Raw genomic sequence first — 25,832 nt, 5'->3', positions numbered from 1 at the left:
CAACCCTATGGGGCCCCCTTTCTCCTCTTGCTAATACAACAGCTGAAACTAGAAGGTGGAGCATCACTTTGTTCAGCGTCAGCCAGGAATGTGCATGCATGACGTACTCTTTCTGGAGGACATGAAAGAGGAAGAATCTGGAACGTGGCCTGGACCCTCTGACTTCCATTGGATCTCTGCACATAGCTAGTGAGGCACAGCCTCCCCGGGCATGCGCCTCGGCTGGCAGAGCGGAGACGGGAGCTCGGCAGATAAGCCCACCCGTATGCTCTCATCAGCGTCCATCCGACTGTGGGCAGGAGACCCTCTCCTCAGGGACTCTGGAATTAGTTTTAGAAAGTTGGGGGGGGGCCTGAAAAGAAGGTGCTGATGACAGAAATGAAGAGGCAGAGGAGAGCAATGGCTGTTGGAAAACAAGTTTCGAGTAAGTTAAAGATACAGAGTCCAATTCAGGGGTGGTTCAGATAGATGATGTGCTTGAATCTACTTTACACTCAATAAAGACATAAGAAAATATGATTTGTGGACTTTCTGCGGCTCATGCTCACATGGGGTGAAAACGTCTCAGGTGCAAGAGAACTACTGGGAGGTGAAACCCGAGGGAGAGTCTGGGCAATTAACAGTCCATGTGAGGGTGGCAGGATGAGAGGAAGGGAAATGAGAACCTTTAAAATATTTCTGGGGGCTCATAGTTCTGGGCACTCAAAGGTCTCGAGCTGTATGCATTTGGGATACTAAGAATTTAGTCTGCCAGCTCCTAACTTTGAGAAGTGACACAGGGGCTATCTATGGTCTTACTTTTCCATCTGCTCTGTTGTACAGGACTTACGCCTCTTGTAAATCCTGGCTTTGGGGGAGTTAATCTTTGTGCCTTGGTTTCCTTATCAATGAAAATTAGGGTAATAATAGTGAGTCTTTCACAGGGAAGGAGAAGAGTGAATGAATTAATGTAGGTAGTGTGTTTAGAACAATGCCAGCCATGGAGTGAGCACTCCATGTGATAAACTTTGTCCCCCCAGGAGCCGCTGCCCTCCGGTTATCTGCTCACCCCTTCGTCAGTCCATGGAAGTTTGGGAAAGCTTCCAGTCTCCCCCATCCAAGTCACAAGTAGGGTAGACCTATCACAGCGAGCCAGTCATTTTCAAATGCCCTGAGGCAAGACTTGCCTTTGCCGCAACGTTGAATATCGGGGACTGCTTCCAGCACACCACTTAGGCCTGTCTGTAAGCTGGAGAGAAAACCATCTGGTCACCTTGAATTGAGTCCCTAAATGTAGGCCTGAACAATGCTTAGACTTCCCAGCGTTTTAGTGAATCGTAATATCTCGAGTTTTTGCTCAGGTTAGTCTAAGCTGAGTTTCTGTTCTATGCATTCAATGTTGGGGGTGGGGGAAGACTGCCATTATTTTTGTTTATTTTAAGTAATGGAACCTCAGATTTGTTGAGAGTATGGTGGGAACATGATATATATTGCCCTTTTATATATCTATATGTATCTATATACAATGGAATATTACTCGGCCATAAAAAAGAATGAAATAGCACTTGCAACAACATGGAAGACTAACAAGGTGTGACTTGGTTCCCCAGCCTTCATCCTTTGACGCCAGCCGACTTCCTAGAGTAGGTAGCTGCCCGGTGTCAGGAGTCAGTCTGAGGACAAGAGTCCCTTGGCCCTCCCCACCCCCCTCTTCTAGGGAAATGCTCACAGTCCAGCAGCAAGTTTTCAATTCTAAGTTAAGTGAGGGGAGATGAAAGCGATCATTCCTCACTCGTACCCAGTGAGTTGCCCGAACTCCCGGTGGTCCCCATCACCTCCTTGCTGCTGTCGGGACCCTGTCAATATGGAAAGAACAGGGCACTTGGGCCCGCTGCTCCTAAGCGGGCGCCAGTAGCCCCCAAACCTCCACAAGGGCGAGGCCCATTGGAGAGCCCGGGCCAAGGCCCGTTCCAAACAGACGCCCAGGCCCGCTAAGCCATCTCCGCTAACAGCAGGTGTCACCCTTCTGCTTCCAAACCCTAACTGCCTCCAGGTGCGTTTTGCGCTCTCCAAACTTGAGAGTTCTCAGCTGCGGCCCGGCCGAGAGGTTGCGTCCACGTGCGCGTCTGCCGCGCGCTCCCGCGCCCGGGGGTGGGGTGCGGTGCGGGGGGTGGGACGGGGCGGGAGGGGTTAGGGGTGGAGTGCTGCAGGTGTCCCAAAAGCCGCGGGCGTTTCCGAGGGCGAACTCGCGGCGGAGGTGAGGAAGGTGGCTAGCCCGGCCAAGTCCCTCCCCCTCCAAGGCGGTTTCCCCGGGCGTCCGGGGCGCGGACCGAGCGCCGCCAGCGCTCCGGGCCGAGGCGCGCGCACCATGGCCGCAGCCCCCGCTCCGGCCCCGGCCCGCCGGCACTACCGCGTGCAGCTGCGCTTCCTGACCGAGGAGCAGCTCTTCACCCCTGGGCCACTCTTGCCCCCCAATCCGAAGTTTCTGTGGCTGGAGGTGCAACCAGCAGGGGAGGAGGCGGACGCTACGGTGACTGACGGTGAAGTACTGGGCGCCACCCACCCGTGCGAGTCTCGCTCCCAAGTTGCGGCCCGTGGGCGCGCGGATAGAGGGTGCGGCGGGGCGGAAGGGAGGTGCGAGGGCGCGCGTGGAGGGGCGCGGGCGCGCACTCTCGGGCCTCTGCGCAGGTGTGCACCCGGACAGCTGGCTCGGGGAACCGCGGGGCGACCACCCAGTCCCGGAAAGGCCCATCGATACAGTTGAGTCTATTGCTCTCGGAGAATTTGGGCGCCGCGGGGAGAGGGCCCTTGAGAGCTAGGCTTGGCCATAAGTTAGAGATGTCAGAAGTTGAGTCCTGAGAAGGGAGGCCGGAGTTGCTCTCTCTGGGAAGTACTTCGCGGGCAGAGTAGGACAGGAGCAGATGTTCCCTCACCTCCAGGGCTGCAGCACCTGGAGTTTCTGAGAGCGGAGTCGGAAATGTAGAGAGCACGGCCGGGGGAGGGGCGGGGGGCCGCCGTCTGAGCCGCCGTCGCAGCCAGTGTGGCGTCTATTAGGCATTACTTTGGTTCAAACACCGCTCTTCACCAAGGACGTGGGAGTGCAATCACCTGGGTTCCTCCAGCTGTGGGTACGTTAAAGGACTGCTTCCGGTTTTTGTAGGGTCTCAGACCTTTTGAGAATTCAAGGAGATCTACGGCCCTCGACCCCAGAAAATGCACGTACTTGTGCACTGACCCTGCATACAAATAGGAAGGCTTCACTCCTCCTCGGCGCAGCTTCTAACCCGGTTGTAGTTAAGTGTAGCCTCCAGAGCCAGAGGCAGCTGGAAGACTCCAAAGACTCCTGGGGTTTCTTCTCGTCCTAAATTATAAGATGTCAAGTTCAAAGTCCTCTGCGCTGTGGTGTGGTTCCACTGGGAATTTCAAGTAACTCACAAGTACTGTCTAAGACCCCTCGGTGATTAGTAGAATACAAATTCGCTGCTGCGTCTCCAAGGCCTTAGAACAGAGGCACACAGTAGGTACTCAGTAAATGCTGTGGAATGAAAGAAGTCCTCGGGATGCGTCTTCTCCCTTTACGTTAATCTGGGATGGGGAGGTTTGGGTATTTAAAAAAGAAGTATTAAATACCATTTGACTAATGTCTTAGGAAGCTTGAGGCTTGGCAAGGGATCAAAAGGCTGACTCAGCAACTCATTGACTTCTCTTTTACATGAAGGAAGAAAAAGGAGTAGCTTTCAGTGTTTCTCCTGGGAATTCTGAAACACAAGCTGCCAAAAAAAAGAGTTCAGTTTGCCTCTTATGGTAATTTTGTTTAATCTGTAGCCAGGCATAGAGAGAAACGAAAGTGCAGATTTGAGATTTACACATTACTTGGTATCCTATGAATTTCTTTCCTGCAAATGTGTGTTAAGAAATATCCTAGGTTCAAGGCAACTGAAGATGCAGATTCTCCAATGCATTACCACACTCTTCTGTGGAGAGTTTTTGGAGGGAGATTGTCCTGGAGTTTGTTTTTGTATTTTTTTAGTAGCTCATTGTATTCTGTGACCAATTAGACCCTTGCAGACGGTGGCCAGACAGAGCAAGCTTAAAAACAAATTCTAATAAACTAGTAGAAGGAAGATTCTGCTATACACAAATATTGTAGATTTAGTAGCTGAATTTTGAATGGGTAGGAAATCTCCTGGGATGAAGATTGGCCCATGTTCCTTAATGGGCTTTAAGAATGGGTCTGGCAGTGCACCTCCAGAAAGTTACCGTTTCTTAGCTCACATCTGGAATCAGTTGGTAAATAAGCGTGTGTGGAGTGACACCACCTGGGCCAGATCCTGGCACTGTGTTTTATTAGCTGTGCTGCGCTTAGCCAATTACTCACCCTATTTAAGCTTTGGATTTTTTTCATAACAATATGCCATGTATTTTCATCATAAGGATGATAATATATGGTGTATGGTTAAATAAAATAATGCATACATCATGCTTTGTACATGCTGGGCATATATTAAAACCCTAAGTATTCAGTATTATTATTAATACTATATTTATGTTCTTCCCCCCAAAACCATTTTTCTCAGACTGTTTTGAGGAATAGCTCGGCTGTAATTTTGTGAAGATATTTCAAAGAAGACAAATTAAATCTTGGAGAAATTGAATAATCTTGCAGATTTCCAATCTCAATAGCTCATGTAAAGAATGGAGCAGAACCAGACAAATCAATTTATTCTCTTTTCGAACCTCCAGTGTCGACAGTGATTTTAGGAATGGAACACACCAGGCCATCCAACAAGCAGTGCACTCCAGCTGGTGAACTCGGGGAAGGCATTCATTCATTCATTCATTCCTTTTCTTAAATATTTCTTGAATCCTACCAGGAGCCTGCCTGAGAGAATGTTTAATTCATCCTCCTGTCCCAGAGCTTTCCATAGTACCTCGTCACACAAGGCATCAATAAGTGTTTCCTGAGTGAATCTGTGATCTAAATCAAGAATGTTTAAATCTTGCTAAAGTCCCACTTAAAATACTGAACACCGAGAGTGCAGAATCTCAGTCGCCCCCAAATGATAGAGACACTGATGTGACTTACAGTCTAGAGGGCTGACTTACATACAGCATAGTCATTGAAAATTGGAGGTATAGTATGGTCAGCAGGTCAGGAGATGACTTATGTTGGCCAGCTAGCGTGTTCCTCACAGTTTCTAATAGGAGGGGGCATGCCACACTGGGGGGGGGCGGCGCACCAGGGGAAGTGCCCGAGCTGCTCAGGAGGCAGACAGAGCACGTGGGCCTGGAGGCAGGAATGGACGCGGCTGGGTAAGCAGGGCTAGTGTGGGTAATTCCTGTCGGCTCTGGGGCGTAGGGGCCTTGCCTCCTTGCTTGGTGCCTGGTCACGTGGTGACTAGAGTCATGGATAGTAGCCCTGGAGTGTAGCCCCACAGAGCTGGTGGTTGAGTGTGAGCTCGGATTGGTTGGCATTTAAAAGGTGTGCTTGCAGGCGAGTTGTTTACTGTCTCTAAGAATTGGCTCACCTGGGAGGGACAGTCACTCTAGGGGCAGCCAGGCCCCAAATGGCAAAGCATCAGAATCAAGGGAATAAAAGACGTGGTTAATACAAGGGAGAATTAGAATGCAGGGGATTAGTAAGTGGATGGGTGGGTGGGAGTGGATGTTGGCTAGGCTCGGACAGTGGCTGTGGGTGTGAGGGGCTTGCAGCCAAGGACTTGAGTTCAGGTGATGGAAAAAGTATGTATATATTGTTTTCATGCCTTAAGTATGTGAAAGAACTGGAAAATGAAGGGGCAACCAAAAAATGGGTGGGGGATAGGTGTGCTTTTCACCTCTTTCTCCAAGCTCTCTGTCAGCCCTGTGCTGGGGGAGCTGAGACTGTACCCCACAAAGGCTAAGGGTCGAGTGGATCTCCAGGAGAGAAGAGAACATTTGTTTCCCCTTTGCAGTTTAGAATTGTCCTTTAATTCATCTGTCAGAGGAAAATGTATAAATAAGCCACACAGATAATTAAGTAAAAAAATGCAGTTGTTTTGTCTCTGAGATTGTAAAAGGATTCTAGGGTTTTTTGTTGTTTTTTTTTTGGTTGTTGTTGTTCCCTAGTAGTTGCTCATCTCATTAGAGGTGGAAAAAAAGAACAGAGGAAAAGGCGGAGAAAAACATCCTTTGTATCACATGGGAGTTTTAGCCTTCGTTCATTAAATTCTGTGAAAACAATTATTAAGTTGAGGGCAATGGACAGAATCCTGAAGTCAGTCACCTACATACCACATAAGCATTCGTTACTTTTCACTCAACAAATCTTCATTGAACATGTATCTGTGCTATCTAATCACTGTGCAAACAATGAATCAGTCCGACAAAGACCCATCTTTATGGCCTTAATATTTTCATTGGGGGAAGACAATCGCCAAAGACACAGCAAGATAATTAATTTCAGATCAAGATAAACATTTTGAAGAAAATGAAGAGAAGGAAAAAAATTGAGACAGAGAGACAGGGAAGCCAGTTTAGACAGTGTCGTCAGTGAAGGTCTCCAAGGAAGTACTCCAAGGAAGTAAAATTTGATTTGAGGCAGGGAGAATGAAAGGAGCCCACGCAGCAAAGAGCTGAGGGGAAAGAGTTACTGGCAGAAAGAAGGACAGTGAGCAGGCGCCGAGGCCAGCCGGAGGGAGGCGGTGTGTTTGAGGCCAGCGTAGCTGATGCTTGTTAAGAGAGATGGGGAGTAATATGAGTTATTGGAACATAACAAGCTACCTCTAAACCTGGTGGCTTAAAATAACTAGTGTGTAGTGCTCCCAGCCTCTGTGGGTTTGGAGCCAGGCCGGGCTTGGTGAGGTGAGTCTCTCACTCCTAGTAGTATGGACTGAGGCTTCTCATCCGCACTCAGCTGGTGGCCAGCTTGGTCTGGGACTGCCAGGAAGGCTTCATTCACCTGAGCTGGTTTCTGGGCAGGTGTGATGGCTAATTTTTTGTGTCCATTTGGGTGGGCCATGTGCCCAGATATTTGTTCAAGTATTATTATCAGAGATGTTTCTGTGAAGGCGTTTCGGGGTGAGATTATTTAAATTGCTGACTGAGTAAAGCAGGTTACCCTCCAGACTGTGGGTGGGCCTCAGCTAATTAGCTGAAGGTGCTAATAGAACCAAGACTGATCTTCCCTGAACAAGAATTCCGCCAGCGGGACTGTAACTGCAGCCCGGGCTCTTCCCTGCCCTTCTCCCTGCCAGCCCAGCCTGCGGATTTTGACCTTTCCAGCCTCCACAGGTGTGGGAGTCCATTCCTTGAGATCAATCACTTCCTTTCTGTATGCACACATCCTGTGGGTTCTGTTCTCTGGAGAGCCTGTGCGAATACAATGGAGTGACTTGCTGTGGAGCTGGTGTGCAGTCTCTCCATGTGACTGGGCTTCCGCCTGCACGGTTTCCTTGCCCCGTACACTTCTTCCCTGGAGACTCGCGCTTCCAGGTGGGAGTCATCTGGCAGGTAAAGCAGACGCTGCATTATTTTTAGTGACCTGTCTGTGGGAATCAATTGGAATCACCTGTGTCATACTCTTGGTCACAGCAGTTACAAGCCTGCCCAGGTCCAAGGCGGGAGGCTGTAGACCTCACCTCCACACGGGAGGAGTGTCAGAGTAACTGGGGACAATGCATTAGAATTAGATGAACCAGGTCGTGTGGGATGTGATAGTCTCTCTCTTTCTCCCTCTCCCGCCCTCCTCACCCCTTGGCTGCCTTTCTCTCTCTCTCTGGTTTTGGAGGGGCTGTACTAACAGTCCTCTGCATCATTCATAATCACTGAAAAAGAGGCTCAGAGAACATGAACCTTCAGGTTATACCACAGTAAACTCCCTAATTCTTTCCTCCTAAATGAACTTGTCCCCTACTGTAAATGGGAAGGAAAAAACCACACACGTCTCGGCCTGCCACTTGGGCAGAGCAGCCCAGAAAACACCGTCTGGCAGGCGGCAGGCAGGCAGGGACTCCAGGAAGCAAGAGGGCCGGTGGCTGGGCTGGGCAGGCTCCTGTCTTTCTCCCAAAAGCCTCAGTCAGAGAACCTTGGATGGGGAGAGTGAGGTGGCGAGAGGGGCTGGGATTGTCCTGGGACACAGAATTTCTCACTGTGGCACGTCAGTGAAGAGAAAGTGTTCCCTTCCTGTGTCAGGCAGCGATGGTGCCTCGAACCGGCGACACGTGGAAAAACGTCCAAGGCCCTTGCACGTCTGGGTCTAGAGACAGCAGAAGTGAAGATATATGAAAAGATTTGTTTTCCTGGTCAAATAAAGACCCTTTATGATCCCTTTCTCCCCCATTTTCAGTAGTGGTACTAAGGTGTATTTAGCTGGTGAAGATAGCACTTTGTGTTGTGACTGGCCACTGGATATTTGAAATAATTACTTTGACAGCTTAGGCTGATTAGAACCTCCTGAACCTCCCCGATGACGAAATCCCTCTCCACTCCTTCCTGCCTCCCCTGGGGTCACAGACAGTGAGCACTTTCACCCCTGGCGGTTTGAAATGGAATCGTGGAGTGAGTGCATTCTGTCCTCTATGTCCTGTCTTCCCAGGATTTTCCTCCCTCAGAAATTCTTAGTGCTGGGGCTGTCTCCATACTCCAAAATTCCTTCTCTTTCTAGCCAGCGTTTCAACCTGAAGAATTTCCAATAAGAGCCTTTTCCCAGTGCATTACTATTTTTATAAGAGACAAATCCTTGTCTCAGAGGAATGCCTTTAGATTTTTGAATAAGGTCTTCTTATTTCCAGGTCTGAGAGATCACGGGGTATCCCACGTCACTTTCTGATTATTATTTTTACCTCTTTTTTTAGCTACTCTTTCTTTGTAGGTGCTAGATACATTATCTCTAGCCTCACAGAAATAGTTTATTGCTTCATTTTGTCTCAGATATATTGTCCTCAAAACTCCCACCTCCCACGATACCCATCCAGCGTTTAGCTACCCAGTTTTTAACGCTGCTAAAGCTGGACGTCTACCCACAGATCGAGTTGCATTTGCCTATAGGATAAAGAAACATTTGCTTATTGTTCGGAGAGAGCTGGATCCTTCAGGGAGCTAGAAACCTTAGTGAGAAGCTAGAGGGACTGACAGTGTGGCTTTTGGCATATTTTAGACAGATTTGAGGTTTTCTAAATTCCAGGCCAGCCATCCATATAAAATTGTGTGATTTTTTTTTTGGTGGTGGTTATTTGCTTCTCACCATTTTAATCTGCTTTATGATTAGGCGGTAAGGGGAGTGGATCAACCTGATCAGTTCCCCCATTTATTAGCTTTGTGACCTTGGGCAAGTTTACTCCCTCTGCCCGAACCTGAGTTTTCTCTCCTGGAGGTTGAAGTAATTTATACCTCATAAAACCGTAGAAAAAATAAACATAATGATGAAACATTAAAACCTCAAAATGACTTCTATTAGTTTTCAAAGGCTATAAAGTCAAGGTTATCAAATAAACCTAATGCAAAAACATTTTATGAACAATTGTAAAGCAAAAGTGCTGCTTTTGCGGAGCCGCATTCTAGTGCCAGGCAGGAAGCGTCCGAAGACTTTGTCCCTGCTCGGCTTGCCACAGGCCTGGGTGCGAAGAATGTATTTTGTGATTCTAACAGGTTCATATCTGCAGTAGGACGTCAGGTGCTGGCTGCCGGTTTGTCCGTGGTCCCGTTGGATTCCTCAGCACCTCGGCCTCTCCGACGTGTTTCATCAAAACCAGCCAGAGAGTCCGATAGCAAAGTGAGAGGCTCCGTCTTCTGGAGCGCGCCTTCGTTGACAGTCCCGGCTCACTGGGCTAGGCCATGCTTTAGGGGCCAGGAGTGCATACCGGCAGGGACGCTCGGCTGGCGGAGGGTGCTCTTAGAGGCTGCGGGCCACAGAACGAGCAGAGCAAAGTCGCCACTTTCAAAGGGCATACCTTCCAGTGCCACCGAGAAAGCATCAGCATTTCTGTCTGTGCTGGGTTTCCCTTTAGGCCTGTCTGAGAAAAAAATACGACCTGTGCTTCTAACGCAAGTTGCTAAACATCACGTGAAGGATTTTTTTTTTCTCAGACTAGTCATCAGAAGCAGTCCTCTCCCGAAACTCTCAGGGAGCCTGCGGTTAAATTGCAGAACTAAAACGTGGTTCTAAAAGTATGCAACCCCTCTCAGCAGCCCTGCACTGATCACTGAAACAGAAAGTAAGCTCCACTATGCTTTCGGCTTCCAGAGCCTTTCCTCTACTTTGGGGAGCCGGATGGGAGAGGCCCCTGTTTATGAAGAAGACCCAATTCCATGGCAGCAACTTCTGTTTCACTTTAAGGCAGCTTTACTTAATCACAACTTCATTCCTTTGTCTTTGGGGCTTAGCTAGCTTTTCTTCTTTGCGGGCAGGAGATGCACTGAAGATAGATTTTGCCTTGTGTTTATGTTCTTACACTGAAGTGCTTTTATTAAGTCGCTAACAGGAGCCAGAGTGAGCTGTTGTTTCAAGTACTAGAAATTAAAGGGACATTTTATAGAGTGAAACAAAGAAGTTAGTACAAGATGGGAAAGGAAAAAGAAAGAAGAAGGAAGGAAGGGGAGAGGAAAGGAAGTTGGACCCTTACTGTGGATTTGTCGCGTCTTGCCTGATAAGCAACTGGCACGCTCCATGGACATTGTTGTTTTTGGTACAGCCCATGTTTTAAGGCTTTAATTCAGTGTCTAAAGCATGTTTTACGAGCCTTGACATTGACCCAGTCATATTGCCTTTATAGTTAGGTGCTCCTATGTTGGGCTCATAAATGGATACAAGACTTAACATCCTCCTGTTGGATTGATCCCATGGATTGATTCCATGTCCTACTTTTTCTCTTACTATGTAGCCTCTGTTGTAAAGTTCGTTTTGTCTGATGTAAGAATTGCTACCCACATTCGCAGTGTGGCTGACTCGGTGCCACCGACCCCTCTGCTGAGGAACTTTCCTTGGTGCTGTTGTTGTGTTCTTCCTTCTTCTGGAGGTGCTGCTCCGTGCCCGCATCTTCATCTCAGCCTTTGTACATGTGGGTCCTTCACACCCTATATAAAGTTCCGAGTTTGAAAGTCGCGTTTCAGAAAGGACAGTTCATCGTGGAAGCACAGCCTGTCCCCCAGTGCCCGCGCCCAAGGGTGTCAGCCCTCCCGCCTTCAGAGCAGTGATCACAGCCTGCAGTGAGAAAGTTTTGAAAAATTATTTACTCTTGGTGAAGGTTGAAGTTGGAATCACAGGCTAGAAATCACAAGAGTATTTCATGAGAAACCATCAGTGGAAGGGAAGAGGTTGAACCAAATTCACTTTCAGTCTGTGTCCTTTATTCTGTCCTTTATTCTGTGTGGGTCTCTTGTATGGAACATATATGTGGGTCTTGTTTTCTTATCTGTTCAACTACTCTCTGTCTGGAAACACCATTTTATCTATTTTTTCTATGAATTGTCTCTTAATGTCTTTTGCACATTTTTACTGAATATTAGTCTTTAACCCTCATTTTTAAGATGCCCTTGTATATTAAGGATAATAACATTTTGTGATACACATGGCAAAATTTTCCATTTGTCAATTATGTTTTGAACTGTAAATGTTTTTTTCTGCATTATATTTTATTAATATTTTTAAGTTGCATCAGTATTTTGAGTTCCAAGTATGTTTTTCCCCACACAGGCGAAAGAAGAATCATGTATGTTATCTTCTGGTGCTCATATGATTTTATTTTTATAATTAGGTTTATGATCCATCTGGATTTTATTCTTGTGTATGATGTGTATAATCTAGTTGTATCTTTTCCAAATGGCGAACCAGTTATCCCAGAGTAACTCATCAAAAATTCATCTTTGCTCTGATGATTTGAGATGACATCTTTATGCTATAGTTCCAGATAGTCTTGGGTCTATTTCTAGATTTTTATTCCGTTTCATTGATTTGTCATTATCTTCATGTTCTTTTTTTCTTTTAATCCTCACCTACGGATATGTTTATTGATTTTAGAGGGAGAAAAAGGGGGAGAGAGAGAGAAATATCACATCAATGTAAGCAAGAAACATCAGTCAGTTGTTTCCTATAAGTGCCCCAACTGGGGATCAAACCCGCAACCTAGCTGTGTGTGTCCTGACTGGGAATCGAACCTGCAACCATTTAGTGCACGGGACTGTGCTCCAACTAACTGAGCTACCTGGCCAGGGCTCTTCATGTTGTAATTACTGAGACTTGGTGATTTTTTAAATGGGTGCTTAGGGGTGCTGTTCCCGCATACCTTTCATTTTAGTGGTGCTCTGGCTATGTGTTGTCCCCACATGAACTCTCATATTAACTTATCCAATTCCACTTAAACAAAAAGTTTGTTGATACTTTTTGGGATTGTGTTAACATTTTATAATAATTTAAAGTGACAACATTATGATGTGAATAATCTTTTCCAAGAATAGAGGAGGCAGTATTTAATGTATTCACATATTTGTGTGTCTTTCAGGAGTGTTTTAAAGATTGCCTTGTCTAGTTTTTGCAAATTTAATGTTGAATTTAAGTACTTACTTACTGTTATTATATTTAACTGGAGATTCTCCTGTTGCAGCCACAAACTGGTTATTGTTTCTGCATTTACACACTAGCAATTCAGTGCCGTTGTGTTAGTTTTATGTTCTGCCACTAGACTGGATTCTTTTTATTACTGGAGAATGTGTTACCATTGTTTCCCTATAGTTTTCAAGGTGCATGATCGTATTATCTGCAAACAAAACCTGCTTTCTTTTGCCAATTCTTATCCCTTACATTGTCTTGGTTAATACTTCCAGGACAAAGTTGAATCATAATGGAGATAGAAGGCATATTTTCTTCTTAATCTTAGTGGAAGTACTTAATCTTAGTACAAGCACTTAGTGGAAAGTGCTTGTAATATTTTCCCACTAAGTTGAATGCTTGCTTTAAGAATGAGTTACATATTTTGTATTCAGTTGAATTTTATCCATAGATTTTTTTTAACACCTCTGGAATATTCCTATAATGTTCTTCTCATTAGATCTGTTAATATAATGTACTATTTTTCTGGATTTCCTAATAGAAAAATAAGCTTGCACTCCTTAAAAAATTGCTTATTCATGATTTTTTAGATTTTATTGTGATGTTGGATTTTGTTTACTAATGTTTTATTATGTACTTTTGCATTAATATTCGCAAGTGATATTGGTAATGATTTTATAATTATGCTGTCATTAGCTTATTTCCTTCAAAGAATGATGATGCTCTGGAGTAAGTTATAGGGCATTGGGTCTGTCTGGCCGTTGAATGTGTAAGAAATTCTCCCATGAACCACCCAGGTCTGTGCTTCCGTGTGGGGTAGCTCCCTCATAACCTTCTCAGTTCCCTTGGTGGAAATTGGCCCATTTAACCTTCTCTTCCAATGAAGGATTTTTTTAAAGTCATAATTTAAAGTATTAATTCTGTTCCTTGTTTTGTATATTGGTTCAGGGATGCCATTTATATCTAATTGGATTATCTTTGCATATATTTCATTTCAAACACTTTCTCTTTTATCTTTTATATTTCTTTTTTAAAGCATTTATTCTCTTTATAGTCTGATTTTCTTCAATGCTCTTATTAACTTTTTGTTTGAATATTTTATTCCTTAGGGAGTTCTTATATGACTCTTCATTTCTTATATAATTTAAACTATTCCTTCTATGTTTTTCCTGAATTTAATCAACCCTTGTTTTAGTCTGTTATTTTGTGTCCATTTCTGTTTTGGGTTTTCAAACTTCTGTTGCAAAGTGGTTTGGTTTGCTTTTCAAATCCCCAAATGCTCACTTGAGACTATTTCATTCCTTTTCAGTTAGTGGAATTTTCATCGGCTGAATTAATTTGATTCTCATTTCCAGCTATATTTTTATGGTAGTTATATATAAATGAAAACTCTCTGTGCCTCTTCGTGTCTGTGGACAGGCCTGTGGTCCACGGTGGTTTAAGAGGTGCCTGGGTCAAGGGCGCTCTGTGTTACCAGCGCCGTGACATGTGGGCGCTTTACTGGTTGGCCCCTTTTAGTGAGGAACCAGGGGCCTGGGGGCGGGACTGTTTGCTCCTCATTGTGTTCCTTCTTTTTCTTTTTTAATTTTGCCTTGTACGACCACAAATGTGCTTTTTAAAATTCCTCTTCAGCATGAGGAATTTGAAAGGCAGTTTGAAAGGGAGCCTCTTTATTTTAAACTCCTTGTCTTCTGAAGTGCTGTTACCTGTCCAGAGCTGCCTCTGGACACACTGTTGGCAGTAAGTGTCTTCCCTGTTGTGAGTGTCCTGATCTACAGCATCACTTTGTATCCCCCAGAATTTCCACCCCGTGGTGAACTTTCTCTGTGCCACGATAGTTCAGGTCAGTACCATGCCTGCTGCTAGTTCTGCTCCTGTCTATGCAGTTTCTCCGGGATTGCCCGTGTGATCCACAAGGGTTTACAGCGGGAGGGTGGAGATAACTCATGAGTATTTTGTGTTTATTTTTGCAGGTATTTTGAAATTTAGGCAGTATTCGTCTTCTTATGCTGAAAGCATGAGTTTAAGTTCTTCTTGCTATTTTTGTTGGGGGGTGGTATTTTCTTCGTAGTGGTATTTTCTGAGGTCACCCCTCAACTACCCAGAAAATTAAATGTTGAATGATATTGTGCCACCACATAAAACATTTCTAATGATGACCAACTGTGAGGGCCCCAGTTTTTCGCTCTTGTCATTCTCTAGTACAAGGGTGTCAAACTCATTTTCACAGGGGGCCACCTCAGCCTCAAGGTTGCCTTCAAAGGACCGAGTGTAACTTTAGGACTGGATAAATGTGACTACTCCTGAACAGTTAAGCGAGAGCTCAGTGCTGCTGCCGGGTAGAATCAAGGTGGGTAGAAACAAGGTGCCGGTTTCCGTAAAACCAGGGGGAGGGCCGGTCTGGCCCAGGGGCCATGTGTTTGCCGCCTGTGCTCTGGCACATGGTCAATGTCACCCCTGAAACAACACAGAAGACTGAGAATGTCAGGATCACCGAAGATGCAGGTGTGTTTGGAGCTGTGTCCACCACCACACACCCCAGCAGATAACTAGTGAAAGAGGGGAAAATGGGAGACCTAAAGACAAAGTGGAATGTGGGGCAGCAGTTACTTGTGCGGCGGTGGCGGCGGCCAGTAAAGACGTGTGCCGACTGCTGTTCCGAAGAGGTGGATGTGGGTTCGTGGGCCTGTCCGGCCTTCGCTGCTTCACCTCTCAGGCCTCAGCCCCTCTGTGTTATGGTCTCGTCTCTTGTTCTGTGAATATTGTGTTACTGGTTTCTTTAACAGAAAATTTACTTCATGAATTTAAGAGCTAGTGGTCTCCAAAGGAATAATTGGGAGGAACAAGTTAAGAAGCAAAAGGGCAAGAATATACCTTTTCATGTGGTGTAGGCTCTAGGTCCTGACAACAGTCCCTGTTTCTCTGAGGTCAAATCATCAAAAGCAGGCATCATTTATGATAATTGGTTATTTTTGATCCCGATGAGGTGGTAAAATGGTACAGGCACAGAAAGGTGCTCAATAAACAATGACAAATAAGTGGAAAACTGTCAGAAATAGTGAAAATGACCATGACTTATCACAGTCTTGTCACTTGCCAGTGACAAAACATGTGGCTTTGGGAAAGGTTTATGCCAAGGCTACTGGTCCATTTCACATGGCACGAAGTCCTAATGTTTTGGAATCTGAGCTACGTGGAGAAAATGTCCTTCTCTTGCTTTCCGAGGAACTTCATGAGTCAGAAACTCCAGGACTGTGTGGAAGGTGGGTACTGTGCAAATACGTGTGGCCCCACGTAAACTATGCTAACCAACAGCATAACAACACCTTTAAGAAAGAAATTGGGGGAAAAGAGTGAAAACTTAGAGGCAGTCACATTAAATGATGCTTTGTTAGGGTGCACATCACACATTAGCTCATCCACTGCCCTCACTCGTCATATTTTACTCTTTTAGAGTTTGGGTTCATGCTCTTATTAGGAAGAATTCACTCCAAATGGAACAAAAATTAGCTCATAATAGCCAGGAGAAATGTGATTCACTTTTGAGAAAATTTACAGAAATTCTCTCACTGTAATAATAGTTGAGTAAAGCTGATATGGGTTCTGGGTCCCTATTTTCCTTGGAAAAATTACACTTTCTGACTCAGAAGCTGCGTGACTATACCCACTAGAACTAGAAATGCAGAAATGATTAAGACATAAGCCCTGACCTAACAAAACTGTGAGTAAAGGGCCACATCATAGTATAGGGGAATGCAAAAAAGTAGAACTACTGAAATACTTTCATACAGGGTAATACACTACCATTCTACACAGAACATCAAGGAATCAAATGTTTTGTGAAACAAAGTTAAAAGTCTCTTATAAATGAAGAAAGAAAAATTATGACTATTCCTGGGATTCAAGAGACAAAAATTGTAAAAGTTAGCTAAGAGAGTGCATTCTAGGTATCCTTTAAGGAGACCACAGCTGAGAGCTGAACTGGGGAGCTGAGCTCTGGCCCGGCTCTAGTAAGTTCTAGCTAGGTAAGCCTGTAGATTCATTCCTCCACTCTGAGCCACAGTCTCTTCTAATGTGCTTATTATTCTATAGAGTAGATAGTTCATATTCAGTGCTGATTGTTGGCATTTCTCTGCTCTTCTAACAATGATATTCCTAAAAATCTGAAGAAAAAGAATTCGTATTCTGAAGGACTTGTCATCTGTGGAAACAGGTTAAAAAATTTCCTTGTCTGAGGATGAAAAAAATATGAAATCAGAAATGAGTCTCCCCGTGAGGAAGAAATTGGCATTATCCAAAGAAAACTCATGAAGTAATTACGCAGAACTTCCCCCCTCAGCACGGAGAAGCATTGTGGAGGTTCAGACACTAGCTGCCCCCCCACCCCCATGACTGGGTTTGCATCTCCGCTCTGCTCTTTCCTCTAATGTGTTGGGCCAGTTTCTAAACTGTCTCAGTCTTTTTCCAAGTACTTTTTCCAAGAGCATCTCACAATAATTTGAAATATTTACAAATATCTTAGGATCTACGGTATCATTAGCTAGACTTAGTTAGACTCAGAGCACTACACACAGTTCAGATTCACTTTCCTTTTCCCTTTCTAAATACAGATTTTCATTAACCTTTGATTTTTCTGATACCTGAAATTGAAGGCGTGGGTGTTCTCTCAAGCCCATCAGGAGTGTATCTCCATGTCATAGGGGGACTTTAACGCCCAACTGACATCAGCAGATAGACCTTCAGATAGAAAATCAACAAGGAAATAGCAGCCTTAAGTGACACATTATACCAGATGGATTTAATTGATATTTTTAGAACATTTTATTCCAAAGCAGCAAAATATACATTCTTTTTAAGTGAACACATGAAACATTTTCCAGGAGAGACCACATGTTAAACCACGAAACAACTCTCAGTAAATTCTAGGAGAGTGAACTCATATTCAGCACCTTCTCCACCACAGTGGTACAAAACTAAAAGTCAATGACAAGACAACAAACTGAAAAACCCACAGGTGTGGGAAGCTGAATAACATGTTACTGAACAATGAATGGGTTAACAACGAGGTCGAGGAAGAAATCAAAAGGTATACATATGGAGGTAAATGAAAATAAAACTACAACAACCCCAAATCAAAAGTACACAACAAAAGTAGTCCTAGGAAGAAAATTCACCAGTGATGCAGTCCTACATCAAGAAAAAAAGAAAATTCTCAATCTAACTTTATACCTAAAGGAACTAGGAAAAAAACAATAAAGCCCAAAATGAGTAGAAGACGGAAATAATAAGGATCAAGAGGGAATAAAATAGAGTTTGAGAAAGACAAAAACTCAACAAAACCAAGAACTTGTTCTTCAAAAAGATAAGCAAGCTAAATTAGTCTATAACCAGACTCATCAAGAAAAATAAAGAGGACCCAAATAAAATCAGATGAAGAGAACTGACACTATAGAAATAGAAAAGATTATAAGAAAATACTATGAACAATTATATGCCAAGAAATTGGACAATCTGGACTAAATGGTTAAGTTCTTAGAAATATACAATTTCCCAATGAGTCAAGAAAAAACAGAAAATCTGAACAAGCTGATTACAAAAAATGAAATCAAAGCAGTTATAATAAAAAAAATCCCAACAGACAAAAGACCCGGTCCAGATGACTCCACAGGTGGAATTTACCAAACATTCAAAGAACTAAAACTTCTCCTTCTCAAACTATTCCAAAAAATTCAAGGGTAGGGAAGACTCTCAAGTTCATTTTATGAAGCCAACATTATTCCAGTCCAAAACCAGATAAAGACTAAGAAAGAAAATTATAGCCCTGGCTGGTGTGGCTCAGTGGACTGAGCACGGGCCTGTGAACAAGAGGATTGAGGTTCGATTCCCAGTCAGGGCATATGCCTGGGTTGCAGGCCAGTTCCCGGCAGAGGACTCACAAGAGGCAACCATACATTGATATTTCTCTCCTTCTCTCCTCCTCTTCTCCTCTAAAGATAGATAAATAAAATCTTAAAAAAATTATAGGCAAATATTCCTTATGGACATAGAATAAAAAAATCCTCAAAATATTAGTAAACCAAATTCAGCAATGAATTAAAAAGATCACACACCATGACCAAGTGGGATTTATTCCTGGGATAAAAACTTGGTTTAATATCTAGAAATCAATTATTGTGATATACCACATAAACAAAATGAAAAGTAAAAATTACTTGCTCATATCAGTAGTTGCAGAGAAAGCTTTTGACAACCATTATCACCCCTTTATGATAAAAATTCTCAGCAAAGTAAAAATAGAGGGAACATTCCTCAGCATTATGGCAAACCTATAGCTAAAATTATACTCAATGGGGGAAAAAACTAAAAGCATTTTCCTTAAGGTTAGAAACAAGGTGAAAATGTCCACTTTCACCGCTCTTATTCAGCATACTACTGGAAGTCCTAGCCAAAGCAACCAGACAACAAAAGAAGTAAAAGCCATCCAAATTGGAAAGATGACATGATTGTATATATAGTGAGCCCTAAAGATTCCACTAAAAATTGCTAGAACCGATAAATGAATTCAGCAAAATATCAAGATAAAAAATAAATATTCAGAAATCAGTTGCATTTTTATGCACTGATATTTCACTATCAGAAAGAGAAATTTAAAAAAATTCTATTTACAGTTACATCAAGAAAATACCTAAAAATGAATTTAACCAAAGAGGTAAAGACTTGCACTTGGAAAATTGTAAGACACTGAAGAAAGAAATTGGAGAAGATAACAGATGAATGGAAGCATATACCATGTTCATGGATAGGAAGAATTAACATCATTAAAATGTCCGTAGTACTATAGATTTATCACAATCCCTATCAAAATACCAATGCCATTTTTCACAGAACTGGAAGAAATCCAAAAATTGAGGTGAAACCACAAAAGATTCCAAATAGCCACCGCAATCTTGAGAAAGAAAAACAAAGTTGGAGGTATCACACTACTTGGTATCAAACTATATTACAAGGCTATAGTAATTTGACCAGTAGGGCACTGGCATAAAAACAGGCACATAGATCAGGAGAATAGAGAGCCCAGAGATAAACCCATGCCTATATCGTCAATTAACGTATGATGCAGGAGGCAAGAATATACTATGGGTTAAAGGCAATGTGTGCAATAAGTGGTTCTGGGAATATTGGACAGATACATGCTAAAGAATGAAACTGGACCACCTTCCTAAACCATATATAAGAAAAAACTTAAAATGAATTAAAAACTTAAATGTTAGTCCTGAAACCATGAAACTCCTAGAAGAAAACATAAGCAGTAAATTTTGACATTTCTCTTAACAATATTTTTTCTAATAGATCTTCTCAGGCAAGGGAAACAAAAGGAAAAATTAACAAATGAGACTGCATCAAACTAAAAAGCTTTTGCACAGCGAAGGAAACTATAAAAAAAAAATGAAAAGACAGCCTAAGGAATGGAAGAAGAAATTTGCCAATGATATATCTGATAAAGGGTCAATATCCAAAGTTTGTAAAGAACTCATACTACTCAACACCAAAAATCCCCCCAAACAATCCAATTAAAAAAAATGGGCTGGAGGCCTGAATAGACAGTTCTCCAAAGAGGACATACAGATGACCAGTAAACATATGAAAAGATGCACCATGTCACTATTCATTAGAGAAATGCAAATTAAAACAACAACAAGATATCACCTCACACCAGTCAGAATTGTCATCATCAATAAATCTACAAACAACATGTCAGCAACGATATGGAGTAAAGGGAATGAATGCTCACGCCCTGTTGGTGAAAATGTAAATGGATGCAGCAACTGTAGAAAACGGTGTGGGATTCCTCAAAATATTATGAATGGAGCTGCCTTATGACCCAGCAATTCCACCTCTGATTATATATACAAAGAAACTCAAAAATTCAAAATGATATATGCACTCCCATGTTCATTGCAGCATTATTTATCATAGTGAAGACATGGTAGCAACCAAGGTGCCCATCGATAGACAAGTGGATAAAAAATCAGTGGTATCTATGTACAATGGAATAACACTAGGCCATGAAAAAGAATAACAGTGTGATGATTGCTAGGGAGAAGGGAATATAAGGGGACTAAATGATAATGGAAAATATGCAATAATAAATAAAAATGCTGAAGCAAACACAAAGTAATATCAGTAAATTTTTCAAAAGAATGAAATCTTAGCATGTGTGACAGCATGGATGGACTTAGAGGATATTATGCTAAATGAAATAAGCCAGTCAGAGAAAGACAAATACCATATAATTTCACTCATATGTGGAATCTAAAGAATGAAATAAATGAACAAATACAATGTAAACAGACTTTAAGGTACAGAAAACAAACTGATAGATGCCAGATGGGGGCGGGACTGGGGGCTGGGTGAAAGGGGTGAGGGGATCCAGACGTACAAATTGACAGTTACAAACTAGTCCCCAGGATGTGAAGTACAGCACAGGGAATATAGTCACTCATGCCGTGAGAACTGTGCGTGGTGCCAGGTGGGCACTGGACTTACTGGGGGATCATTTTATAAATTATATGCATGTCTAACCACTATGCTGTACACTTGAAACTAATACAGTATTAAAATGTCAATTATAATGGAAAAATAAAATCAAAAGAGGACGTTATAAGAAATCATGACACTACTTTGTGCTACTTTGTGAAAAAGAAAAACAGAAAGAATAAATGTCGTGAATAATTTATTTTAAATGCAGCTTTAAAAGTTGACCTCATTAGAAGAAGAAACTCTAAACGGAACAATTATCACAGAAGAAAATGGGGCAAATGTTTAGAGTTCCCCCAATAAAAGCATCAGACCTTAGAAGTTTCACGAGTATCTGCTAAAATTCCTGTAGGTCAAAACATTATGAATACTTAAACTACTCCAAAGCAGGACAGTTGACACCTTTCAAATTTGTATTGTGAAACATTATTATTGATCCCCAAACTGATGATTTCATAGGAGTGTATTAGTTATAAAAATTGCTAACCAATCTAGTTGTGACTATTGCTACAAAAATTTAAGATAAAAGTTATTTAACAAATTCCAACAGAGTATTTTAAAAACAATCAATTACGTTTCATTCTTAGACTGTTGAGAAACCACGAATTTATTGTATTAATTGAGCTGAGGAGAAAACTAGCTGTGTGAGTTGCGTAGATGTGGTGAAGACCCTTGCCTGCCCCACGTTGTCCTGCTGGGCTGTCAGACTCAGTACCCAGGGCCCCTGGTGGGAGGTGGCGCCCCCAGGTGGCCTGCCCTGCTGTCAGCCTTGCTCCTTGCTGGTGTGCACCCAGAGGAGGCCCATAGGAAGGAAAGAGTTGAGGAGTGCCTAAGGACTCCATTTGTGTCTGGGGCTTCCGCAGATTCTAAACGCTCATGTTAGTTTACCTTTAGTCTTAAAAAACCCATTACTCTTTCAGTTGATTGTATTTCCTGCTTCCCCTAGTCTGCCAGGAGTAAAACAATTCGTCTCTCTCATTTCTCCACAGAGGGATTTGTCAGCTTTTTAATTTCAGTTTGCATGGTTGCTTTGTAACCTTAGGTTTTATAGAGAGAAATAGAATATTATTAATATATGCACATATACACACATGTGCATATGTGCACATATATAATTGGCTTGTGCATTTATGGAGGCTAAGAAGCCCTGTCATCTTCAGATTTCAAGTGGAGACCCAGGAGAGCCAGTGCTGTGATTCGGTCCGCGTGAATGTCCGAAACCCAGGAGTGCAAAGGGCAGGAGAGGATCAATGTCCCAGATCAAGTAACCAGTCAGGAAGGGCTGAATTCTTCCTTCCACTACCTTTTTATTTCATCCGGGTTCTCAAAAGGTCAGGCGGTGCACACCACAGTGGGGAGGGCAAACCACTTCACTGATTCCACCAACTCCAGGGCTAATTTCTTTTTTTAAAAAAAGATTTTATTTATTTATCTTTAGAGGGGAAGGAAAGGAGAGAGGGAGAGAAATATCAATGTATGGTTGCTTCTCATGTGTCCCCTACTGGGAACTGGCCTGCAACCCAGGCATGTGCCCTGAATGGGAACAGAACCGCGATCCTTTGGTTCGCAGGCCCGTGCTCAATCCACTGAGCTACACCAGCCAGGGCAGGGCTAATTTCATCTGGACTCACCCAGAAATAACGCTTAGCCAACTATCTGGACCCCTAGTCAAGCTGACATGAAAACTTAACCATCACACACACACATGCATGATATATATAAACCCTGAACTCAGGAGCTGTGGTTTATGCATCAGTGTAACAACTAATCACATGTAGCTCTCCTATTAACACACTCGTTATTGGCTTCAGCTAGACATATCAAGTTACATTAATTGGAAGATTTTTCTATTTTTTTGTCTTCCATGTAAATAATTTAAATATTTACTCTTGGTTACTCCCTGGTGGTAGCATTTTGAAAACAACTGAGAGTATTTATTAGAAAATTATTTGACAGTATTTCAGGTCTGAAAGAGAAGCTCTAATAAATAAGCCAGTACACAGAACAGAAACAAATCCTTTGAAGACGAATAAATCTTGCTGTACTAAAGACATATGAAGGAAAAATCATCAAGCTTTTTGTAAGCAGAATAGGTTTCTGAGAATAGTTACTAACCTGAGATTCTCACCTCAGAGACTTCCTAAGGACAGCTAGGGCTTTGCTTTGTGTTACCAGAGTTCCTGCCCCAGGCGAATATTGGATTTAGGGAGAACACAACACAAACCAAGCAGATGCAAAATTAGATGCCAAGCTGGACAACTGAAAAGTCCAGTCTATTAGAAGTGCATATAGCCACAAGACTGTTGAAATTCATGGTGCATTTTCTTACTCTTGTCTCTCCTAGCTTCTATAATGGTTTCTCTGGGTTTCTGATTTATTTATTTATTTGTTTGTTTATTTATTTATTTATCAGTCTTACTGTTAAAAAAATTTTGCTTCTGATTTTGGTTCCTCTCCGCCATTGTTCTTATGTCCAATTTGGGCCTCACAGTCACCACTTCCCGCAGGTCTTGTTTCTCCGAGTGAGTCCGACAGTCGATTGCTTCTGTGGGTAAACACCCCTCGTACAATCAAACCCCATTCCACGGCCAGTGTTCCAAATCAGATCAGGACCTCCACACTTCTGCCTTTTCCTCCGATAGTTCACATCTCTATTTCATGGCGGCTTTTTCTGGGTTAGTTTACCTTCATCTAGATCAAGTTTATACTCCCTCATTCACTCAACCTGATTGGTGTGTTGATTATCTAAACTGTGTATGTATATTAAGATTACCCTCGTGTTGATGGAATCTGTGTTTGTCTCTGGGGAGGCGTTAGTGTGTTATCTGTGGTATTGCTCTCTGTCCATTCCGTTTCCTCAGTAGATTGTAAATTCAGCACAGGCAAGACTGAAACTTCGCCCATTGCTTAACTTGAGAACAAAGCTCAATTTCATGCTTCTTGGGAGGAGGCAGTAAGGCCTTGTATGGTTCCGGTGTCCTCACTGTGAGCTATAATTAAGGCATGCCTTTTAATAGTTGTCTGGAAATGCTCGAGTCTAGACATACTAGGGATAATAACGAATTGGATAAAAAGTGATTTTACTGAGTTTTTGAAAGATAATACACAGAGCAAGCATCAATATTAACTGTTCTTGTTATCTTTTCTATTGGGACTAAAAAAAGTATGTTCATAATTCTTTAACCACTGAGGACTCTGATCATCCACGTTTATCACTGATGACATAGGTAACTGACACTTCTTTTAAGTAGAACAAATTAACTGTGACACTTGACACACTTTCAAAATGCGACCTCCTTCCTCGCTCTCAAGTCTGTTAGGCCATGCAGGCTGTCTTCTGAGTGGATAACATCTAATGAAACATAGGTACTGCCTCCATTTTACTTCTTCCTCTTTTTCTTCCCAAGTTAAGCTTACCCACCACCTTGATTTTTCTCTTTTCCTCACAGTTCTTGGATGAGGAGGGTCTTAGTTTTTAGACTGCTGTCACAGAAATGCTACAGACTAGTGGCATAGATACAGTAGAAATTTATTCCTCACAGTTCTGGAGGCTGGAAGGCGGTGAGGATAGCAGCATGGTCAGGGTCTGGTGAGAGCCCCCCTCTGGGCTGAAGAGGGCTGGCTTCTCACTGTACCCTCCCGTGGCGGAGGGAAGGAGGTCTTAAGTATAAGCCCCCAGTCCCATTCATGAGGGCTCTACCCTCCTGTCCTCGGCACCTCCGAAAGGCCCTGCCTTCTCATTCCATCGGGTGGGCGTTCGAATTTCAACATGTGGATTTGGGGGAGACACAAACATTTATAAATGGCAATGTTATATTTTTGAAACGACTAGATCTTAGGGTATGTGAAAATTTTGGCTGTCTATAACACATTAAACTTCAACTCTTTTTGAAAAAAAAAAAGCCTTAAAAATTAGTTTGGGTCAGCAACACCAGGTCAGTTTTCATTGGATAATCTCATTTTTTAATATCCTACTGTTTTGTTTCTCTTAATCATGTCATACCAATTTGTACTTAAAAAGTTTTCTGTGTGAATTAAGAGGTGTTATTTAGCAAAGGCAATTATTTGATTACCTCCCTGGTGCTAGTCTCAGCCTGGCATTTAATCTGGCTGAGGTCCGCAGACTGTAATTTGAACAATCAGGGTAGTTTTCTGTAATTGCAATAAATCATATCATTAACCATGGCAGACTTTCCCTCCCACAGATATTTTTTTTCAGTAACAGTTAACTCCTGAACTCCATGTGAAAGCCAGATTTCACTGTGGTCGAGTGAATATCATAGTCAGCCGACAGAACATAGAGACAGTGTCTGTTGGAAAAACACGTATGTCCCAAGAGCGAAGCCTAAAGAGGTCACTTTTACTTTAAGAGATGTGAGGCTCGAATGAATATGCCACACACAGAGACCATCCGAAAGAATAACTGTGAAAGGACTACTTGCTACAGGCTGTGTACTTCCTATTGGAGAAACAGACGGAGAACAGGATGCGAGGCCTACTGCTATTGACATTTTGGTCATTTATGTAAAACATCTCTGCTACTGTGTTAAGGCTTCCTGTGATGAAAAATATGAAAAGAGAAAATCTTTTATTTTCTTTAGTTTTTATTTGTTAATTTGAGAGAGAGAGAGAGAGAGAAAGACCAACCGACCGACCTGTGGTCCTACTTCTGTGCGTATTCATTGGTTGATTCTTGTGTGAGCCCTGATGGAGAGTCAGACACACAACCATCGGGATGATGCTCTGACCATCTGAGCTACCAGGCCAGGACCAGAGAAAATATTTTTAAAAG

General features: G+C 42.8%; 1 protein-coding gene across 2 annotated transcripts in view; it reads left to right on the top strand.

Annotated features, from left to right (window-relative positions):
• Nucleotides 1-2,225: 2,225 nt before the first annotated feature.
• The window catches only part of CARM1 (coactivator associated arginine methyltransferase 1), a 228,072-nt gene continuing 204,465 nt past the window's right edge, over nucleotides 2,226-25,832 (top strand). Inside the window, exon 1 of one of the 2 annotated variants that reach the window (XM_037061749.1) lies at nucleotides 2,226-2,519. In XM_037061749.1, the coding sequence (XP_036917644.1) occupies nucleotides 2,348-2,519 (172 nt within the window). In that variant the 5' untranslated portion in view covers nucleotides 2,226-2,347. The remainder of the gene's footprint in view (nucleotides 2,520-25,832) is intronic. The other variant, XM_037061748.1, reaches the window with a different exon arrangement.

This window comes from Sturnira hondurensis, unplaced genomic scaffold (genome assembly GCF_014824575.4).
Source record: "Sturnira hondurensis isolate 20B ecotype Veracruz unplaced genomic scaffold, ASM1482457v3 Scaffold0013515, whole genome shotgun sequence".
NCBI lineage: Eukaryota > Metazoa > Chordata > Mammalia > Chiroptera > Phyllostomidae > Sturnira > Sturnira hondurensis.
Note: the sequence above shows the minus strand (reverse complement) of the source record. Positions and strands in the feature narration are given on the sequence as shown.